The sequence below is a fragment of the Cuculus canorus genome, chromosome 1, assembly GCF_017976375.1.
Source record: "Cuculus canorus isolate bCucCan1 chromosome 1, bCucCan1.pri, whole genome shotgun sequence".
NCBI lineage: Eukaryota > Metazoa > Chordata > Aves > Cuculiformes > Cuculidae > Cuculus > Cuculus canorus.
In genome coordinates, this window is record NC_071401.1 from 51,296,277 (window position 1) to 51,313,189 (window position 16,913).

General features: G+C 40.9%; 1 protein-coding gene across 3 annotated transcripts in view; it reads left to right on the plus strand.

The window, feature by feature from the left end:
* The first annotated feature begins 1,034 nt into the window (after nt 1-1,034).
* STK24 (serine/threonine kinase 24) overlaps nt 1,035-16,913 on the plus strand; it is a 61,882-nt gene continuing 46,003 nt past the window's right edge. The window contains exons 1-3 of one of the 3 annotated variants that reach the window (XM_054056109.1): nt 4,315-4,427; nt 13,969-14,136; nt 14,850-15,080. Coding sequence is in view for 2 of the 3 variants with exons in the window: in XM_054056107.1 (XP_053912082.1) it covers nt 4,314-4,427; nt 14,850-15,080 (345 nt within the window). In the remaining variant the exon portion in view is untranslated. Of the gene's footprint in view, nt 1,274-2,055; nt 4,428-13,968; nt 14,137-14,849; nt 15,081-16,913 lie in introns of those variants that run through there. The other 2 variants (XM_054056108.1, XM_054056107.1) reach the window with 2 other exon arrangements.

Sequence of the window (16,913 nt, forward strand, 5' to 3'; positions counted from 1 at the left end):
GCTGCTCAAAGCTTCATCCAACCCAGCCTTGAACATCTCCACAGATGGGGCAGCCACAAATCAACAAAACTAATTTAAACAAGACAAATCCAAAGGAATTGTCTTTAAACAAAAGCGCAGCCATATCCCCATAGAAAGTAGCACACCTGATCGCCTACTTTTCTCAGGTAGGTTTAGACTGCATAAACCGGCACCACTACCAAAAGTGATTGTCCCATCTAGTCCTTTTGTTCAAGTATCTAATCATAGAATCATAGAATGGTTTGGGTTGGAAGGGACCTCACCCAGTTCCAACCCCCACTAACATCCCACTAGATCAGGCTGCCCAAGGCCTCATCCAACCTGGCCTTGAACACCTCCAGGGATGGGGCAGCCACAGCTTCCCTGGGCAACCTGTGCCAGTGCCTCATTACTCTCAAGGTGAAGAAATTTTTCCTGATGTCTAGTCTAAATCTGCCCCTCTCCAGTTTATAGCATTCCCCTTCATCCTATCACCACAAGCCTTTGTGAACAGCCCCTCCCCAGCTTTCTTGTAGCCCCTTCAGGTACTGGAAGGTCGCTATAAGGTCTCCTCTGAGCCTTCTCTTCTCCAGGCTGAACAACCCCAACTCTCTCAGCCTGTCCTCGTATGGGATGTTATCCAGCCCCTTTGATCATCTTTGTAGCCCATCTCTGGACCCATTCCAACATTTCCATATCCTTCTTACGTTGAGAACTGGCCACAATACTCCAGAGGAGGTCTTTCCCGGCGACCTCTTCCCCCCCCGTCCCCGTCCCTCCTTCCCGGGGCTCGCAGGGGGCTCAGCCACGGATGCTCGGGCGGCGCTCGGGGATGCTGCGGGGACAGACTCCGGCTTCCCGGATCCTCTCTCCCCTTTCCCGGTTGGCAGCGGGATGGAGAAGGGGAAGGGAAGGGATGGGCACGGCGTGCAGGTACCCGGGGAGGCGGGGCGGCTCCTTCTCCTCCTCCCGTGGCTGTCACCGTGTCGCGGACGGGGGAGGAGGAAGAGGAGGAAGAGGAGGAGGAGGAAGAGGAGGAGGAGGGATGGGGAGGTCGCCGCTGTTACATCCGTGAGCTTGGTTCAGCCCCTTTCCCACCGCCGGTGCGCCGGAAGGGCGAGAAGAAGGAGGAGGAGGATTCTGTGTGTGCGAGAGCGTGGAGATGAGCTAAGCCCGGTCCCTTTGGAGCTACCTAAGGAGACTCATCTCCCTGCCAACCCCCGTCCCCGCCATGGCTCATTCCCCCGTGCAGACAGGTCTGCCCGGGATGCAGGTGAGGACCAGCTGCCCCCCCGAGGGGCCGCCCCGACACCACGGGGATGGGCGCAGAGCGGTGAGCCCTCGCCCTGCCAGCTGGGCTGGGGGGGGTGCGGGTGCGTAAGGGGGATCCCTGGGGTGGAGGGAGAGGGGTAGAACGCCTCCTGGCTCCGGCTCGGCACCGGGGGGCTGGGCTGGGGGGGAGGAGCGGAGCGTAACCCCTGGAAACGAAACGTGCTGCCAGCGCTTCGCGTAATGCCCAGCGAGGTTCCTCCGTCTCGTGAATCCCTTCCTCTCCCCTTTCCTCCCCCCTTCCCTTCTTTCCTTCTCCCACTCCACCTCTTTCCTTCTCCCCTTTCCTCCCCTCCCCTCCTTTCCTCCCCCCTCTTCCTCCCCTCTCCCCTTTCCTTTCCTCCCCCTTGCTCCCCTCTCCTCCCTCTTCCTCCCCTCTCCCCCCTCTTCACCTTCTCCCCTCCCTCTTCCCCCTCTTTCCCCTCTCCCACTGCTCTCTCCCCCTTCTCCTTCCTTCCTTCCTTCCTTCCTTCCTTCCTTCCTTCCTTCCTTCCTTCCTTCCTTCCTTCCTTCCTCCCTCCCTCCCTCCCTCCCTCCCTCCCTCCCTCCCATGCTCCCTCCCTTGCTCCCTCCCTTCTATCCTCCTTCCCTCCCGCCCCAGTGCCCACTGTTTGGCAGAGCAGAGGGGTCTGTGGGTTGTCTCCCTCTCCCCCTCCGCCCATCACCTCAGTGTTTTAGTTCATGAAATGAAGCTTGTATTGCTGTACGATATTCGGTCTTGTTATTTTGACACCATTAGGGAGCTGTGCACAAAAACAGGGCCTGAAAACGTTGACCTTCAGCGCATGCTGCAGTGCCCATCTCTGAGGTGCTGGTGGGAGCGCTGTCTGGAGATTGTGTTTGGCTTTAGGAGTTGTTTAGTTGCTGCTGTGACGTGATGGTATTTGCTGTTTGTGTTGTAACTATATTTTGGAAGTAATTGGTGTGGTTTTCTAGTCACTGAGTTGGCTTTCCCTCCTGTTTTTCTTAGTCTGAATGCAAAATACTGCTGGAAGAACATTAAGGTTGTTGGTATTTGTGTGGTGCTGTTGTAATTTTTCCCACTTCTTATTAGAAACTTTCCTGTCCCAGCCTCTAAAAGAAAAAATTATGAATGGCACATAGTTTTTCTGAATATTGAGGGTTTTGTGCTTCATTTGGTTTAAGTGTTGATTTACTGGCTTTGTTTTTCCGTGCGTCAAGATTCTAAGTCAGTCGTGAATTTTTTCTCTTCGCGTAACCTGAGGATTTTCATTTAAAGTGAATTGTATGCTCAGGCATAGCACTGGATGCCAAATAGAGTACATAGGCCCTCACTTTGAACTGATTAATTTATTGCTCTGTAGGTACTGCTTGTTGAGTGTTCCAAGTTCACCTTCCAAATATGAGCAGTTTGCTGGTTGCCAGAGACAGAGAAGTAAGGGTTTCTGGCTTTGGCTAGGACTGGGTTCATGTTGCATTCTTTTATCATTTTGAAACATGTCAGAACCAAGATGACTATCTACTTACTTTGAAACAGAATCTGTAATATTTTAGAATCAAGAAGTCAGATTTGTTGCTGCTCAGAAGTGAGAGAATGAAGATTATTCCAGCAATGTGCATGTGCTGCTTGTGTGGCTCACTGCATGATTGATCTAAGGACCTGCACTTTTTGTAGACTTGATTTATTTAGTTTGTAATACTGTTAACTGTACTAAATGGGTAGTTATTCAGGGGTTTTGTTAGTCTGCATAATTTGGGAGTTTCCTTCAAATCCCTTTTTATTCAGGACAGTGTTATTTTATTGCATTATGAGAGTTTATCAAGTGTGAACTTTAACAGCATGAAAACCAAACAATAAAGTAAAGACCTGCTGATAGGTCGAGGCCTAACGTCTGTCAGCAGTGCGAATACTACTTGCTGGTTTTCTGCACTCAGTTCAAGAAACCTATATTCATTTCCATTCTGTCAGAGTATACAGCAATCTTATAGTGTTTTTTGATACACAATTGCCTTTAATTTTACTTACAGATAAATATTCAAAGAATAAGGTACATAAAATGTGTGGCATCTACTTAAATAAGGCAAAGTTTATGGCTTGGGTTTTTTTATTATGTAGAAGAGAGAGGAACAGAGCTTAGTTCTTTGGGTTATAATTAAGTCGCCTAAATCACGGGACTGTCTTTTCTTTTTCAGTAGTGCGATCCGTCCTCCCCACCTACCAGCTTCTGCCACAAACGGTGTAAGCAGTATCAGTGACAAGTTATGCAGCTTTCTCCTGCGTTCTTCGCTGCACTTATACAAGAGAGCAGTCAGTATTCTAGTGTGAACATCAGTAACTTCTTGACCTCCAAAAAAATGACACGCAGGGACAAACTCTTCATTAATGCTGTTCAGCATGAGCAGGGTAGTGTGTAAATAGAGTAGAGGAATGAAGGATTAACGTATTCCTCTCTGAACAATATATCTGATCGATGGTTGAAGAGTGATGCATAGAAAGTGAGTGGGTGGAGAGTGAGCCAAAGGAATGAAAAACTGAGGAGGAAATGTAGGATGGTGCTGGAAGGTTGTCAAAACCCGAGATTTGCTGTCTGCTGCAAAGTGGGCATGTTGTAACCAGAATAAAAACAGAGTTGGGTTTTGACCTAAATTTCTATGCATGCAAATAAGTTTGGACTCAAAGTTTATGCTGTCCTTGCTTTAAGGGCTTTATGTAGATATGAATTTGAGTGTATGTGTGGCGAGAAGGTGCATTGTCATTAAATTAAGAGTATGTTCTCTTCCTTCGTTGTGCTTTGTAGAAGTGGCCTGGGGAAAATGCTTGTTTGTAATGCATGAGATTACTGCAAGGCTGGCTTGGAATAAGTGTGTATGACCTTGATTTTCAGGCTGGCCTGCATTTCAAGGCTGTGGTAAGCTTCTATAGCTTCTTTATGGAAGCTGTATTTTAAATAATAAAGTACTGTGTTCATAAATTTATGGTAAGGGTGCTTGGTGAGCTGTATGTATTTTGAAGCGTGTTAGGAATGTTTCCGCTCAGGAAATGTAGGCTGGCGGAGAAAATCTTAAAGGATGAAGCTTCAGAACACCGTACTGCAGTACTTCAAGCTGCTGGGTGTGTGGCAGCAGCCAGTTTTAAGGTACTCTTTAACCATAAAATGCTAAAATGAATAGTGATCAAAAGTCTTTCTCTTCTCTTTCCCCACTTAGAAAGTTTTGGGATTAAGCTGCATCGGATTTGCTTGTATTTGTCTTTGTTTCTGAAGCTGGAGTAACAGAAAAGCAGGTTTTCTTTTACCCTAGCCTTTCTGTGTAATTATATCTGTGTGAAATAACTGTGTAGAACAGATTTTAACTGACTTTAAAATAAACCTTATATTACGTTAATAACAATAAGAATACTTTAAATGCTTTCTGAGGAAAGATAAATGGTTCTGTCAGCTTCAGATCCCACAGAAGTGAGAAAAGCCCATAGGTGGTTTGCCTTTTTGGAGTTATCTGGGTTCAGGCAGTACAGTGCCATTTAGAATGGATTTAGGCATGACTTCTAGTTGTAAATCTAGGTGCTTCCATAGAGAGGTAATGAAAAGTTTGAGGTGAATAGGAGTTTCAAATAAACTTCTGTGCATAATGAACACTGATACTGACAGAGTGACTGATAAGAAATAATTCTGTAACCTCTCTTTCGTGTTTCATTTTCCTAAAGGGGGGAAATATAACCACAAAACCAAACCACACCTTCCCCTAAATACTCTAAAGTCCTGAGCCTTTTTTTTCTCCCCATAAAAATAATTTTGAGAAGTTTTACTTTTATTTTTAGGTGTGTCCATATGTCAGCTTCAGAAAATTCCTGAGGTGCTTTTAAAATTCCATCATCTTTAAGCCAAAGCCTCTTCTGTGTGATAAAAAACTTTATCTTCCTTGCTTTCATTTTTTTTGTAACAATAATAGTGTTTATGCAGTAAGTTATTTTTATTCATTCTTCATTGTTATTTTTAGTACAAGAGCTACAGGTTCTTCATCCAACATGTAAATAAGCACTGACATTCACACTGTCTTGCTTCAAGAAATGTTAAAATTTTAACTAAATTTAAGTGGCATCTTGACAAATGAGCAGAAAAGAAAGGTCAAGTATAAGGGTACCATTTCTGCCTTAGAAACTGTCTGAAGTGTCAGGGTTTTTTTTGGCAATGCTGCTATTTGCTTGTCTGTTTTTGCACTGTTCACAAGATGTTCACTTTTGAATGCTGTAGTGAAGAAGTGTTCTGACCTAGAGGATCCTTTATTCTGATCCAACATGGCGCTTCTTTTATTCTTATAATAGGGAAGACAGTAATAGTTATCGCGTCTAATTTGTTCTCCTTTTACAACAAACTGTTGTAACTACTCCTGAGCTCTAGTTTTGGTAATTGCAAAATATTGGGTTGCTAAATCAAAGGCACTGGAAAGGCCACATGGCCTCTGCTGTCTTCTATTTGCAGCTGCTGTATAAGAGATTAATTTTCCCCAATTGGAGTGTTTTTGTGCTCACTGTTAAGTTATAGTTTGATAAATACTTTGCAGTAACTTACAGCACTTAAATATTTGACAGGTACTTGGAGCATTACTGTCATGGCTAATCTGGTTTAGAATATCCTGGGGATACATGTCATGATTTTGTGGCGCATTACAAGCTCAATCCTTGAGTATGAGGACAGAAGAGTTTTAGTTCATGAAAACAAAGTTGACATCTTCTCACTCTGTAGGTCAAAGGCTGTGTCAAGGCTGTGTAACAGATGTTTGGAGCTGGTTTAGAGAAGTCAGCTCTTATAAGCCATGGAACTATTAACACTGGGATGTCATGTGTAGGAACTTACAATATGTGGTTACTAAGCTGTTTTTTTTCCTCAAACACCTCCAAAATCTTGCTATTAAGCATGTGTGGAGGAGTTGGAGTTGGTTTCCTTTGGACTTGTTACTATGAGTGATTTCTTGGTCTTGTGCTTTACCTAATTTCCTAGGAAGTCATTATTGTAGGAGGAAGCTTCAATTTGGATAAATCAGACTGTGCAGTTAAAATGACTAAGTTCTGCTCTTTTAGTCTTTAAGCTTCTTTGTTCTTTTCTTTCTATGGCCTTTGCTGGTCCTTTTCTGTTAGGTGCAAAATAACTGGTAGTTAACTGTCATCTATAGACTGCTCTGCCTTTGGGGGGTAGTTCGAGGTACTTGGTCCGTTCCTTTTTGGGTTGACCTTATCACTTCGTGAACAGCCAAGGCATTTATTAGGACAGCTTTTTGAAATAAGGATCAGCAATAGTGAATCTTCTATTTTTTTGCAACTCTCTGTGTTACATTATTTCAGCCTTTCTGTGTTTTCGAAGCTAGGCTTTTTAGACTTGCTTTTCTAGAATTCTGTAAGGTAGGGTGTTTATACAGTGGTGAAGGAGGTCAGGCAAGGTATTCTTAATTCCTGAAGGCTGAGCTTACAAAGTCTACTTTTGCTTTGGATATTTGCTGTGGTAGTGATCACTTCTAAGATGGTTGATTGTCCTTGGCAGTTACTGAGTGACGAATGTCAGTGTTCACCTTTCTATCTAAACTATTGTTTCACTATTCGTGTCAACAGCCTCTAAACAGGAAAAATGTTATTTTTGTGAGTGGCCTTCCAGAACAGGTGAATGAACACTGCTTATGGCAACTCTATCTTTTAGGTCTCCTTATTGGCCACGCAGGCCAGTCATACCTCATGGCAAGTTTCGTGTGCCAGTTTCATCTTTGAGCGAAGTCCCATTTTAGCTAACTGCCATCTTTGTTCTCCAGGCATACAAAAGACTGCTGATGTAGCGCATACATTTAAATATTGGGGCTTGTGTTATGAGTGGTGTACAGGGCTTTGATGTCAGCTTTTACATAGTGGCATCTTTAGTGCTTCTGAGATAGAAAATAGATGTGTGTATCTTGGCTATATTTTTAATTTAAAATAAAGAAATGATGTGCAGCAGTGATGTTTCTTTTCAGCAGGAATTAATGTATTTGTACAGTAAATTTAGCTGTAAAAATTGTTGGTGTGCTAGAAATGGTGTATAGAATACAGAATAGCTGAGATTGGGAAGGATCTCTGGAATGCATCCAATGCACCTTCCTGCTCAAAGCAGAATCAGCTAGAGCAGGTTGCTCAGGTCTACATCCAGCCTGGTTTTGGATCCACAACCTGCCAAGGCAACCTATTGCACTGTTGGAGTACTCTTACTTTAAGAAAGGTTGTTTTACTCCTTTGTGTATTTTTTGGGTTTGTTTTGTTTTCTTTCCTCTTCTGAAGTTTATGTGGAGTTTCCCGTATCTCAGTTGATGCCCACTGCATCTTGTTCTTTCACTGGGCACCACTAAGAAGAGCCTGTCTCTGTCTTCTTTACTCTGTTCCATTAGGTATTAACATGTGATAAGATTTCCAACCCCCTAGTGCTTTCTTCTCCAAGCTAAACTTTCCCCTCATGTGCCTGATGATCCAGTCCTTAACCATCTTTATAGCCCTGCACAGCTCTTTCACTCCAGCATGATCACAGCTTGTACTGGGGAGCCCAAAACTGGATGCAGCACTGCAGATGTGTTCTCACCAGTGCTGAGTAGTGGAGTAGGATCTCCTCCCTTGACTTCCTGGCAATGCTTTCCTTTTCCTAATGCAGCCCTGTTGCTGTTCTTTGCCACAGTGGCATGTAGCATCCAGGAGACCATAAGTTAGCAAACAGCTTCTCTTTAAAGCCACTTTCCAGACAGTCAGTCCACAGCCTGTGCTGGTATATGGTACTACTCCTCCACAGGTGTAGGACTTTGCATTTGTCTTCGTTGATTTTCATGAAGTTTCTGTTAACCCATTTCTCCACACTGCCAAGGTCCTACCACATGGCAGCATAAAGAGATAGTGTATCAACACCTCCTGCTATTTCTTATGTCATCGGCAAACTCGTTGAGGGTGTACATTGCTCCGTTGTCCAGTTTATGAGTGAAGATGCTAAACAGTGTTGGCCCCAGTATTGACCCCTAGGTAGTGAACAGCCTCCAGCTGGACTTCATGCTGCTGATTACCTAGCCTCATCCCCTGTACCCTTGGACAATGCCTCTATATTCTTCCTGGGTCAGTTGACCCTGCCTCTGTGTCGTGTATGCTTCCTCTCTATGTCTGAGTTTAGTCAGGAGTTTCTTGTTCACCTATGCAATCTTCCTGCCACCTTTTCTTGCATTCCTGCATGTCAGATGGTTTATTCTTGATCTTGGAAGTGGAAATCCTTGAACATCAACCAGCTCTCCATGGTCGCACTTGTCTCTATGACTCTTTTGCCTGGAATTCTTCCAATCAGATCCCTGATCTGTCCACTCTTCCTTGAGCCCTTCACCAGTAGGATTGATGAGAAAATGACCTGCCCTTCTGTGCTCTTGACTGTTACCCCCAAGGCCATGTAGTCACGCTTGATATGCTCCAGGTCTCTCTAGGCCATTTGAGTGGTGCATGATGTGGAAGAGTATGTCCTAAAATGTCCTAGATTGCAGTCCCTGAAAGCATCAAGCTGTTCTAGACAGCGGGTCAGGCCAGCAGGTTGGAACCTCCATCCCTCACAGGGAGGGAGTCTCTCACTACTACCTCTTGCAGCTTACCCCTGGTGTTGTCATAAAACCAATGGTTTGTACACTCTGTCCCTATGTTCAATGGATTTACCTGTGTAAGTAGTAGAAACGTTTAGAATCATAGAATCATTAGGTTGGAAAAGACCTTTGAGATGATCAACTCCAAACACAGCTGTCCAAGAGCAAGAAGTTGATACACTTTCTTGTAGAGAGTAAAATTTCTATTCCTTAACAAGGCAGGTTGCACGCCTAACCTGAGATATTCAAACTTCTTAGTTCTTTCTGATGAATACATATAAAGTAGTTGGTGTTTTTGTTATGATCTTCTAAAACTGGAACACCAGATAATCATCACATGCATTAATAATGAACAAACTATAATAGTGGTCTCAGAAATTATGTCATGCCTCTTTTTTTCTCCCCCTATTTTTATTTTTTTTTTATCACGTGAAAGAAATCTCAGTGTCTTGTTTAAAATGTGAAAGTGTGCTGGCGTGCAGTTATGGAGCAGAGGAAGAAAACGTGATGACAGTTCCTGAAATGGCAGTGCTCTTAAAGTCTTCCCCTCTGACTTCAAGAATTCTTAATTTTGTTCTATAACTTGCATTGACTGTGCTAAAAAATGTAATTTGCGTTTGAAGCTCTGGCTTGCATGCAAATAATTTGAGAACATATCAGCTGAATGGGGTCAAATCATAGGCCCATCTAGTCATATTTTGTCTTTGATAGTGGTTATTGGAAGATGTCTACAAAAAAAGTGCAAGAAAACAGTAACTTCTCATACTTCTATGGCACACTTCCACAGCTTCTGCTAAATTTTACTGCTTAAGTGTTTCAAGAACCAGAAGTGATTTTCTTGATGGATTTTTTTCCCCCCATTATTTCTCCAGTCCTTAATGATTTTGTTGGGTATACTGTCTGCAACATCATATTACAGTGTGTATCAAGGTTTATCTGCATGCATGTGAACAAGGTTCAAAAGACGTTCTTTTTATCACCAACGATGGTAGCAGACAGCAGTAATCACCAGCAAGCACAAGACAGCTCACCATGTGGTATTTTATTTTTACCAGAAATATCTAAACCTCTTCAGATGATGGTATTTTAGGCTCAGCCTTCATAGAGAATGAGAATTGGGCTGACTAATTGGGAACTGATTTAGTGAAATGGAAAGTATATAAAAGGAGGTGTTGCCAGATGATTGTTTATTTCAAAAGAGCAGGCATACAGAAATTTGAGATCTTCAAATAAAATCAGTTACCCAAACAAACTTGAGAACTTACATATGGAGATGGCTTGTAGTTCTTTTAAGTTAAAGAGAAAAATAGTTTTTGAACCCTTTTCTACAATAACTGTATGAATAACCCTCCATAAAAGGAGGTTAGAAAAAAGGACTGGAACGAGATGCAGAAAAAGACTCTGTTAAAGCTGTATCTTGGGTTGGAATGGCTATGGATAAAGTTTAATCTAAGTAGTTTGAATTTCAGTAACATTTTATGTTGAGCTATAGTGCCAGTCAGTGCAGATGAGAATGATTCGTAAAAATAAATACATTTTAAGATGTGTATAGTCCTGGCTATGAGGAGAGCGCTGGAGAGGTGACGTCAGAGTGGATGATACTGCTGGTTTCTCCGGGATTGTTCTTGACATGAGAAGTGACCTTAGTGTAATGCAAGTCAGCGTGTGCTGATAAAATTTGCTGATGGTACAAAATTGAAAAGCACCTGTTATACTTGAGAGGCCATTACTGAAGAACTACATGACCTTAAGGATTTGAATTACTGAACAAAATGGCATGAAGTGTGAGGTGCCATAGGTATGATTTATAACAAAGCGCCTTTGCAATAGGCTGGGAGTTCATTTGGTGGAAATGCACAGGATTGGGAAGAGCCGAGTGGGTTTAGTCAATCACAGCTGAGTTTGAGCCGTGAGGCCAAAATGGACAAATAGGCTCTGAGAATATATTGGACTATCTTTATTCTCTAGAAGTGGGCAACAGTGATACAAGCACTGAGAAGAGTTAATTTTAAGTGTTCTATGTTTTTCTGGCTGATTAAGGTCAAAAGTAATGAATCCAATGTGGAAGAAGTACAGAGAGGTTACTCAGATTATTGGGTGAGTGGTGGCTCTGCTTGTGGTGAAAAGCAAGCAAGTTGGTTCTGCATGCAAGCTGAAGACTGATGGTTGTGATTGGCATTCAGAAATGTGAGAAACTATTCAAAACAAAACCCAAACTAATTTAAGTGGTTATAGAAATCAGGAATTCTGTAATCATTAGATCTAAATGTTCTAGAATTCATTTCTGTTTTGCCACAATACATATTCTGCGAGACATGGCGACGGGAACATTTGGGTTGTAGAGATCTAGCTCCTTATCAAAGAAGGTGATTAGCTTTATCCTTTTGCAGCAGATATTTTTCTGTTCTGTGGTTTCTGGCAATATTTGGTGTGCTTAGTTACATGAAGGCTCTTTCATCAGTTCCTTTTATTTTAATATTAGCAGGACAGTGATGTATGCTGAGTGAAAACTTGCCAAGAGTAGAATCAGCAAAACTGTTGTCACAGACTTGGTGGAAGATGTTTTCTATAGTCGGTCATACAGAAAAGATATTTATAAAGCTATTTGTTTACTTTGGCTCTGCTGGAACTATTTACAAAAACAAGCAAACAATTGGGTGAGAATCCTTTCCAGATGTGATCTTGGAAAAATTAATGGGAGTTGGCTAGTAATTGCAATTGAAGTTGTTCATTATGTGTCTGGAGGCCTGATCTTTCCATTTATTGAAATAAACCAGGACATTAAAGAGAGACCAACGGGTAGTTTTCCAACAACACAGGTTGTAACTAGGTTAAGGCTCTTACTTCAAACACCTGGTCTCCTGAGAAGAAAATTCAGATCTTTTCACAAAGCAAGAAAGCCTTTTTTTTGTTGTTATTTTTTTTTAAGCTACTACCTCCTCCTCCTCCTCCTGTTGCTCAGAACGAAGTTCGAAAACGGTAACTTTTAAATTTTAAGACTAAGAAATGAATAGGCAGGAGTTCTGATTTGGGAAGGAAAAGGCGTTTTTAGATATAAATGTATAACTAAGAATTTCACAAGGAATTTGGAAAAAGAACTATTATTATATTAATACCAGGTGTTATTGAAAATTGATTTTTCAAAACAACTACATAATTTTGATTATAAAAAAAATCAACCAGGAGCAGTTCTTCCCCGCTTCTTGGAACTTCTAGGAACAGCTGTTGTTCCTACTTTGCTGTGATTATTAACACAAAATGACTGGGAAAATGTTCTTCAGCAGTTGTTTATAAAACTCTCAGCCTGGAACTAGAATCCCAAGTGCTTGACACTATAAAAATGAAGCTGTGAGAGTTTTGCAAGTCTCTGGGAATTGTGGTGCCATGTAGTTACAGGCTTTAATATACAATTGTAATAGATGTGTAAGAGGTTGAGGGGGAAACAAGAGAGTGGGGGGTGAAAACGTATGGCCAGCGGTACCCTTGGAATTTTACCCTGCATGAACAACTGCGGTAGTGTGTGTCTTTGAGTAGTGCTGTCTTTTCAGTCTCTGGAGGTGAAACGCAGAATTTTTTTAGGCAGCTGTGACTGGGATTGGTTTGTGGCTTACCCAGATGCTTTTGTAATGATGTAATGCTTAAATTCCTGTGGCCAGTGAATGGAACTAGAAGGCTTATGGGGATGGATTAGGCGTGCACAGCTCTCTGCAGCGTGTCATCTCAAATTCTAACGCAGTATGTCTGAAAGGATAGATTGATAATTGTCTTGCACAAGGGAAAATATCTGATGCAAGTGTTAAGATTATTTTTATTCCTGAAGAATTCTCAGGGAAGACTGTTTTAAGTATTGACAAAAGAACATTCTGTGGGGCATGAGAACTGCTACAGTACAATTTGATGCCTTGATGTTTTGTGATCTCTTACAAATGATGTCCCTAGAAGTGTTGGTAGGGCCTTCTGTGTAGCTAAAAGATAACTGCACTTGCAGGAGAACATGAAGGGCCCTGTTCTGATTTCTAAGTGGGAGATAAATTAGCATATTATGTAGGTAGTGTTTAATGGTATGTGATAGTGTGTAACTCTCGTTACACTGAAGGTAGAGGAGGAACAAGTTTCTTTTGCTGGAAGGAGCTTGGATCTCTTGCTCTATTCCTTTTAATGGCAAAAAGGTATAAAATCCCATGTCCTTTCGTTTGTTTCTTGAAACTGACTGGATAGAAAAATGGATCAAAAAGATGTAAAAGGGAGGGAGCTTCTTGGGGCTGATGAAGCCTTGCAGTATACTTAGAGTATTTTTTCTCTGGACTCATCTCACCAGTGATCTATTCCTGGAACGATTATCTGAAAACTGTGATGTCTTGTAGCTTCCTTTAAAGTATCAGAAGTAGTAGTGTACTTTCAATTTATGCCACATAATGATAGAATCCCGACTGCTCTGCAAACACACTGCCTGAAGGATTGAGTGGGTTTATCTCTGGGCTCACAGTCAGAGCTACCTAGTCCTCAAAGCACGTAATTCACCTCTGAAATTCAGATACCTCTGGACAAACTGCCATATCCTAGACTACCTTCCTGTTGGGGCTGCATGGGTTAATTATAGAACATTTGAGTTGTGAGAGCAGAAATAAACAGACATATAGGTGGGAGGTGCTGTATGAGCTAAATTTAATTGTTAAAGAGAAAATGTTTGCTCAGTGCTTGTCAATGGTAACTTAGAAACTTTCATTCCTCTCCTTATGCTTCTACAAAGCTCAGCTAAGTATAAACTGTGTGGTTTTATGCTTATTTAGGCATTACTGATTTTTTTCTTGTATGAACCTTTTTTTGTATGAACACTGACTATTCACTTATGAGTTAGCATAAACCTCAACCGTTTAAGAACAATAACAGGTCTTTTGAGTTGTTTGTTTTATTTCTTCAGGGGAAGATAATAACTGACTAATAAACAACAAATAATAAATAGTAAATAATAAATAATCCTATCCTATTTTTCTTCCTTTCATGACTGTTCCCTCTGCCTATGACTTTTGCAGTTTAATTGTAATTTGTCTATGTTTTTGTTAGCTATAATGGCTCCTTGCTGTTAAAATAAGAAGGTACACAATGGAACTTACCATCTGTGCATGGAAAGTGAGAATTCTAAGAGCAGCAGTAGCTAGCTGAGTACTTGACAGTGGAGAAAAAACAAATATGGCAGAGTGGTCCACCTAAGTCTTACAGTCCCATGTTTAGGTGAGCACTCATAGTTTTCATGCGACTGTTCAAATAAAGATAGCTGGGGAGAGGATGTTTTTTAAGAGTGAATGAGTTTACTCAACTGAGAGAAGAAGAAAAAGAAAAAGAAATCCTGAAATCTGGAAAACTTTGGGGTCAGGGATAAGGAGGAAGCATGGCAGGTGTTCCTTAGTAGCAGAAAATTGAAGAGGATTGCTTGCCACATCAAACAAAAGAACACAGTAGTCTGGGCACTGAAGATTGGGAACAAAATCCTTAAGAGAATGAGATATGTGAAAAATTCCAGAGAGTAGGACCCTGGGTTCTGGGAAGGAACTGATTTCAAGAAAAAAAGGTAGACAGAAGGTTCACTTTCATTGGTATTGGTATTTGATCTATTTTGGTTTTAATTGAAACCAAATCTTTGTAAGGATCTTTCATTCTCCGTGCCTGGGTGCAGTTTATTGGGAAAGGAAAACTGAGGTAGCAGCATTATCAAATGCCAGATATCATAAAACCCTGCTACAGGGGCAGTGTTAAATTTGTGCTTTATGTACAGAGAAGCATAGATGTTGAGGTGTGTGCGTATAAGGGGTGTAGGAGGAACTTGTTAATTATGGAGATAGAAAAAGAACAGCTGCATAAACAATCAAAATGTGTTTCTATTTAAAAATACCACATATTGTTTTAATGTTACAAATAGCGAGTAATTTTTCTCTTATCTTTAACAGACTCTGAGGGCAGATCCAGAAGAACTGTTCACAAAACTGGAGAAAATTGGTAAGGGCTCTTTTGGTGAAGTTTTTAAAGGAATTGACAATCGGACTCAGAAAGTGGTTGCTATAAAAATTATCGACCTAGAAGAAGCAGAAGATGAAATAGAAGACATCCAACAAGAAATCACAGTGCTGAGTCAGTGTGACAGTCCATATGTAACTAAATATTATGGATCCTATTTAAAGGTAAGAGGCCCAGAGATGATGGTGATTTAATTTTATAAGTAATTATATCCAGGTTATCCAGTTGTGCCTGTTTTCGTTGAAAAGGTTTCAATTAGACCTCAATTGAAGAAAAATATGTTCTTGTCTTTTCAATTCTAGAAGAACGAGTTACTGTGTTTTGTGAAGTGACGGTACTTAATAGAAAAAAATGTACGTGTCTCTTGCTGTTTCTGTACAAGAGTAGATTAATTTAAATAGGATAAATTTGTTAAGCTCTAAATTATGTGTTTAGATTCCCTTGCTATTAGGAGAATGTAGGTCTGTTTAAATTTAGAAAATATAACCTAAGTCTACATTTGAATTGTCAAAACGTAAAAACCTACATAGTATCAGCTGTTTTGTGAAGCTTCAAAGTTTTTGTCAAGGTTTGATTAGTGGCAAAGCTTAGGTTGCTTTTCAAAGGAGAACAAATCCAGCCTTGATCTTAATGATTTTAAAATTAAAATCTAAAAGTTGATCTATTTGCACATTAGGTGTAAGTGAAGCTAATGGAAGAGGTTTCCATTAACTGCCTTCTGAATCTGTTTCCCTTCCTTCCCCCTGCCATATTAATTAAAGTTAGGGTTCAGTTTTAAGTATGCCAGGTAGAGATGGTTGTAGGGTTTTTTTTTAAATTGGATGGATTTAGTGATTTATTGCCTTTAGAAGGCAGTGAAGATATCTGGAAGCTTTTGGTACTACTTTATTTCTTTGGTCAGACTTTGTCTCCATCTGGATAGCTCTTTCTTTTCTGAAAGCGAGATGGCAATCTAGATAAGAAATTGTTCTTTTGACAGGGGTTTGAAGTTACAAATAGGTAAAAAAGACTTTAAATTTCAGTCTGCTTATGCTTTTGTGGAAATGTTCAGTTTGTCAGCAAAGACATGAAGGTTCTGAAAGGGGAACCCCGTTTTATCTCTGGATATCTGAGCTTACCAGTTAGTTTCCAAGAAAAAAAGGACTATTTCTGAATCCATGAGATGCATTACTGAAAGGATAGACAGTTTTTCCTTTCTTCCTTTGGACTGGGAACCAGTTTGCTTGGGTATCTATCTTATCACTGAACGGTTTCAGGCCTAATAACCTGTCACTGGTGCTGGACTTACAACTTATGTATAGTTTAGATCTCAAAAGCATCGGGAGGCACGTAATTAAGCACAGTAAGTTGGATAAATTTTTTCATTATTGCTTTCATTACTGCTTTTGAAATTTCTCAGTCTAGTTTGGTAGTTAAGCAGAGTATGGCAAAAAGGCAAAAGTATTTCTCTCCTGGACTCTTTCTCTGTTTCAATTTGTTTATTTTGGTGGAGAAGCAGTAAGAGCTTATAGGATAAGTGAAACAACACAAGAAAAATAGTTAGATGGGAATGCCACTTAATAGTTATTAAAATGTATAATGGCAGTGTGGCTGAAAGGGAGAATCTGATGTCCAAATTTGACGTGAGTAAATGTCAACAGTTTGTGAAGGTAGTTTGTCAACGACTGGTTTTCGTAGTGGAAGGAGAGATGAGACTTAATGGGTTTGGCTGGATGTGTCATCAGTGATATTTGCTTACTCTTGTGAGGAGGACCTTCTGAAAATAAACTGTACTCTGCATCACTTCTGTCTGGTGCAGCGGCTTGTGAATTTACCAGCTTGTATCAGTTTTCTAAGATACTACACTAACAATATGCGTTATTATATACTCTTACTTTTGGAGGAGAGTATAGCTCTTTCTGCACCTAGTGGAATGGACAGCTAGTCGTATTTGTTCATTACTTCAGTTCTTTGTGAATGTGGTGTTTTGCAAGACAGTTGGTACTACAGAAATTCTC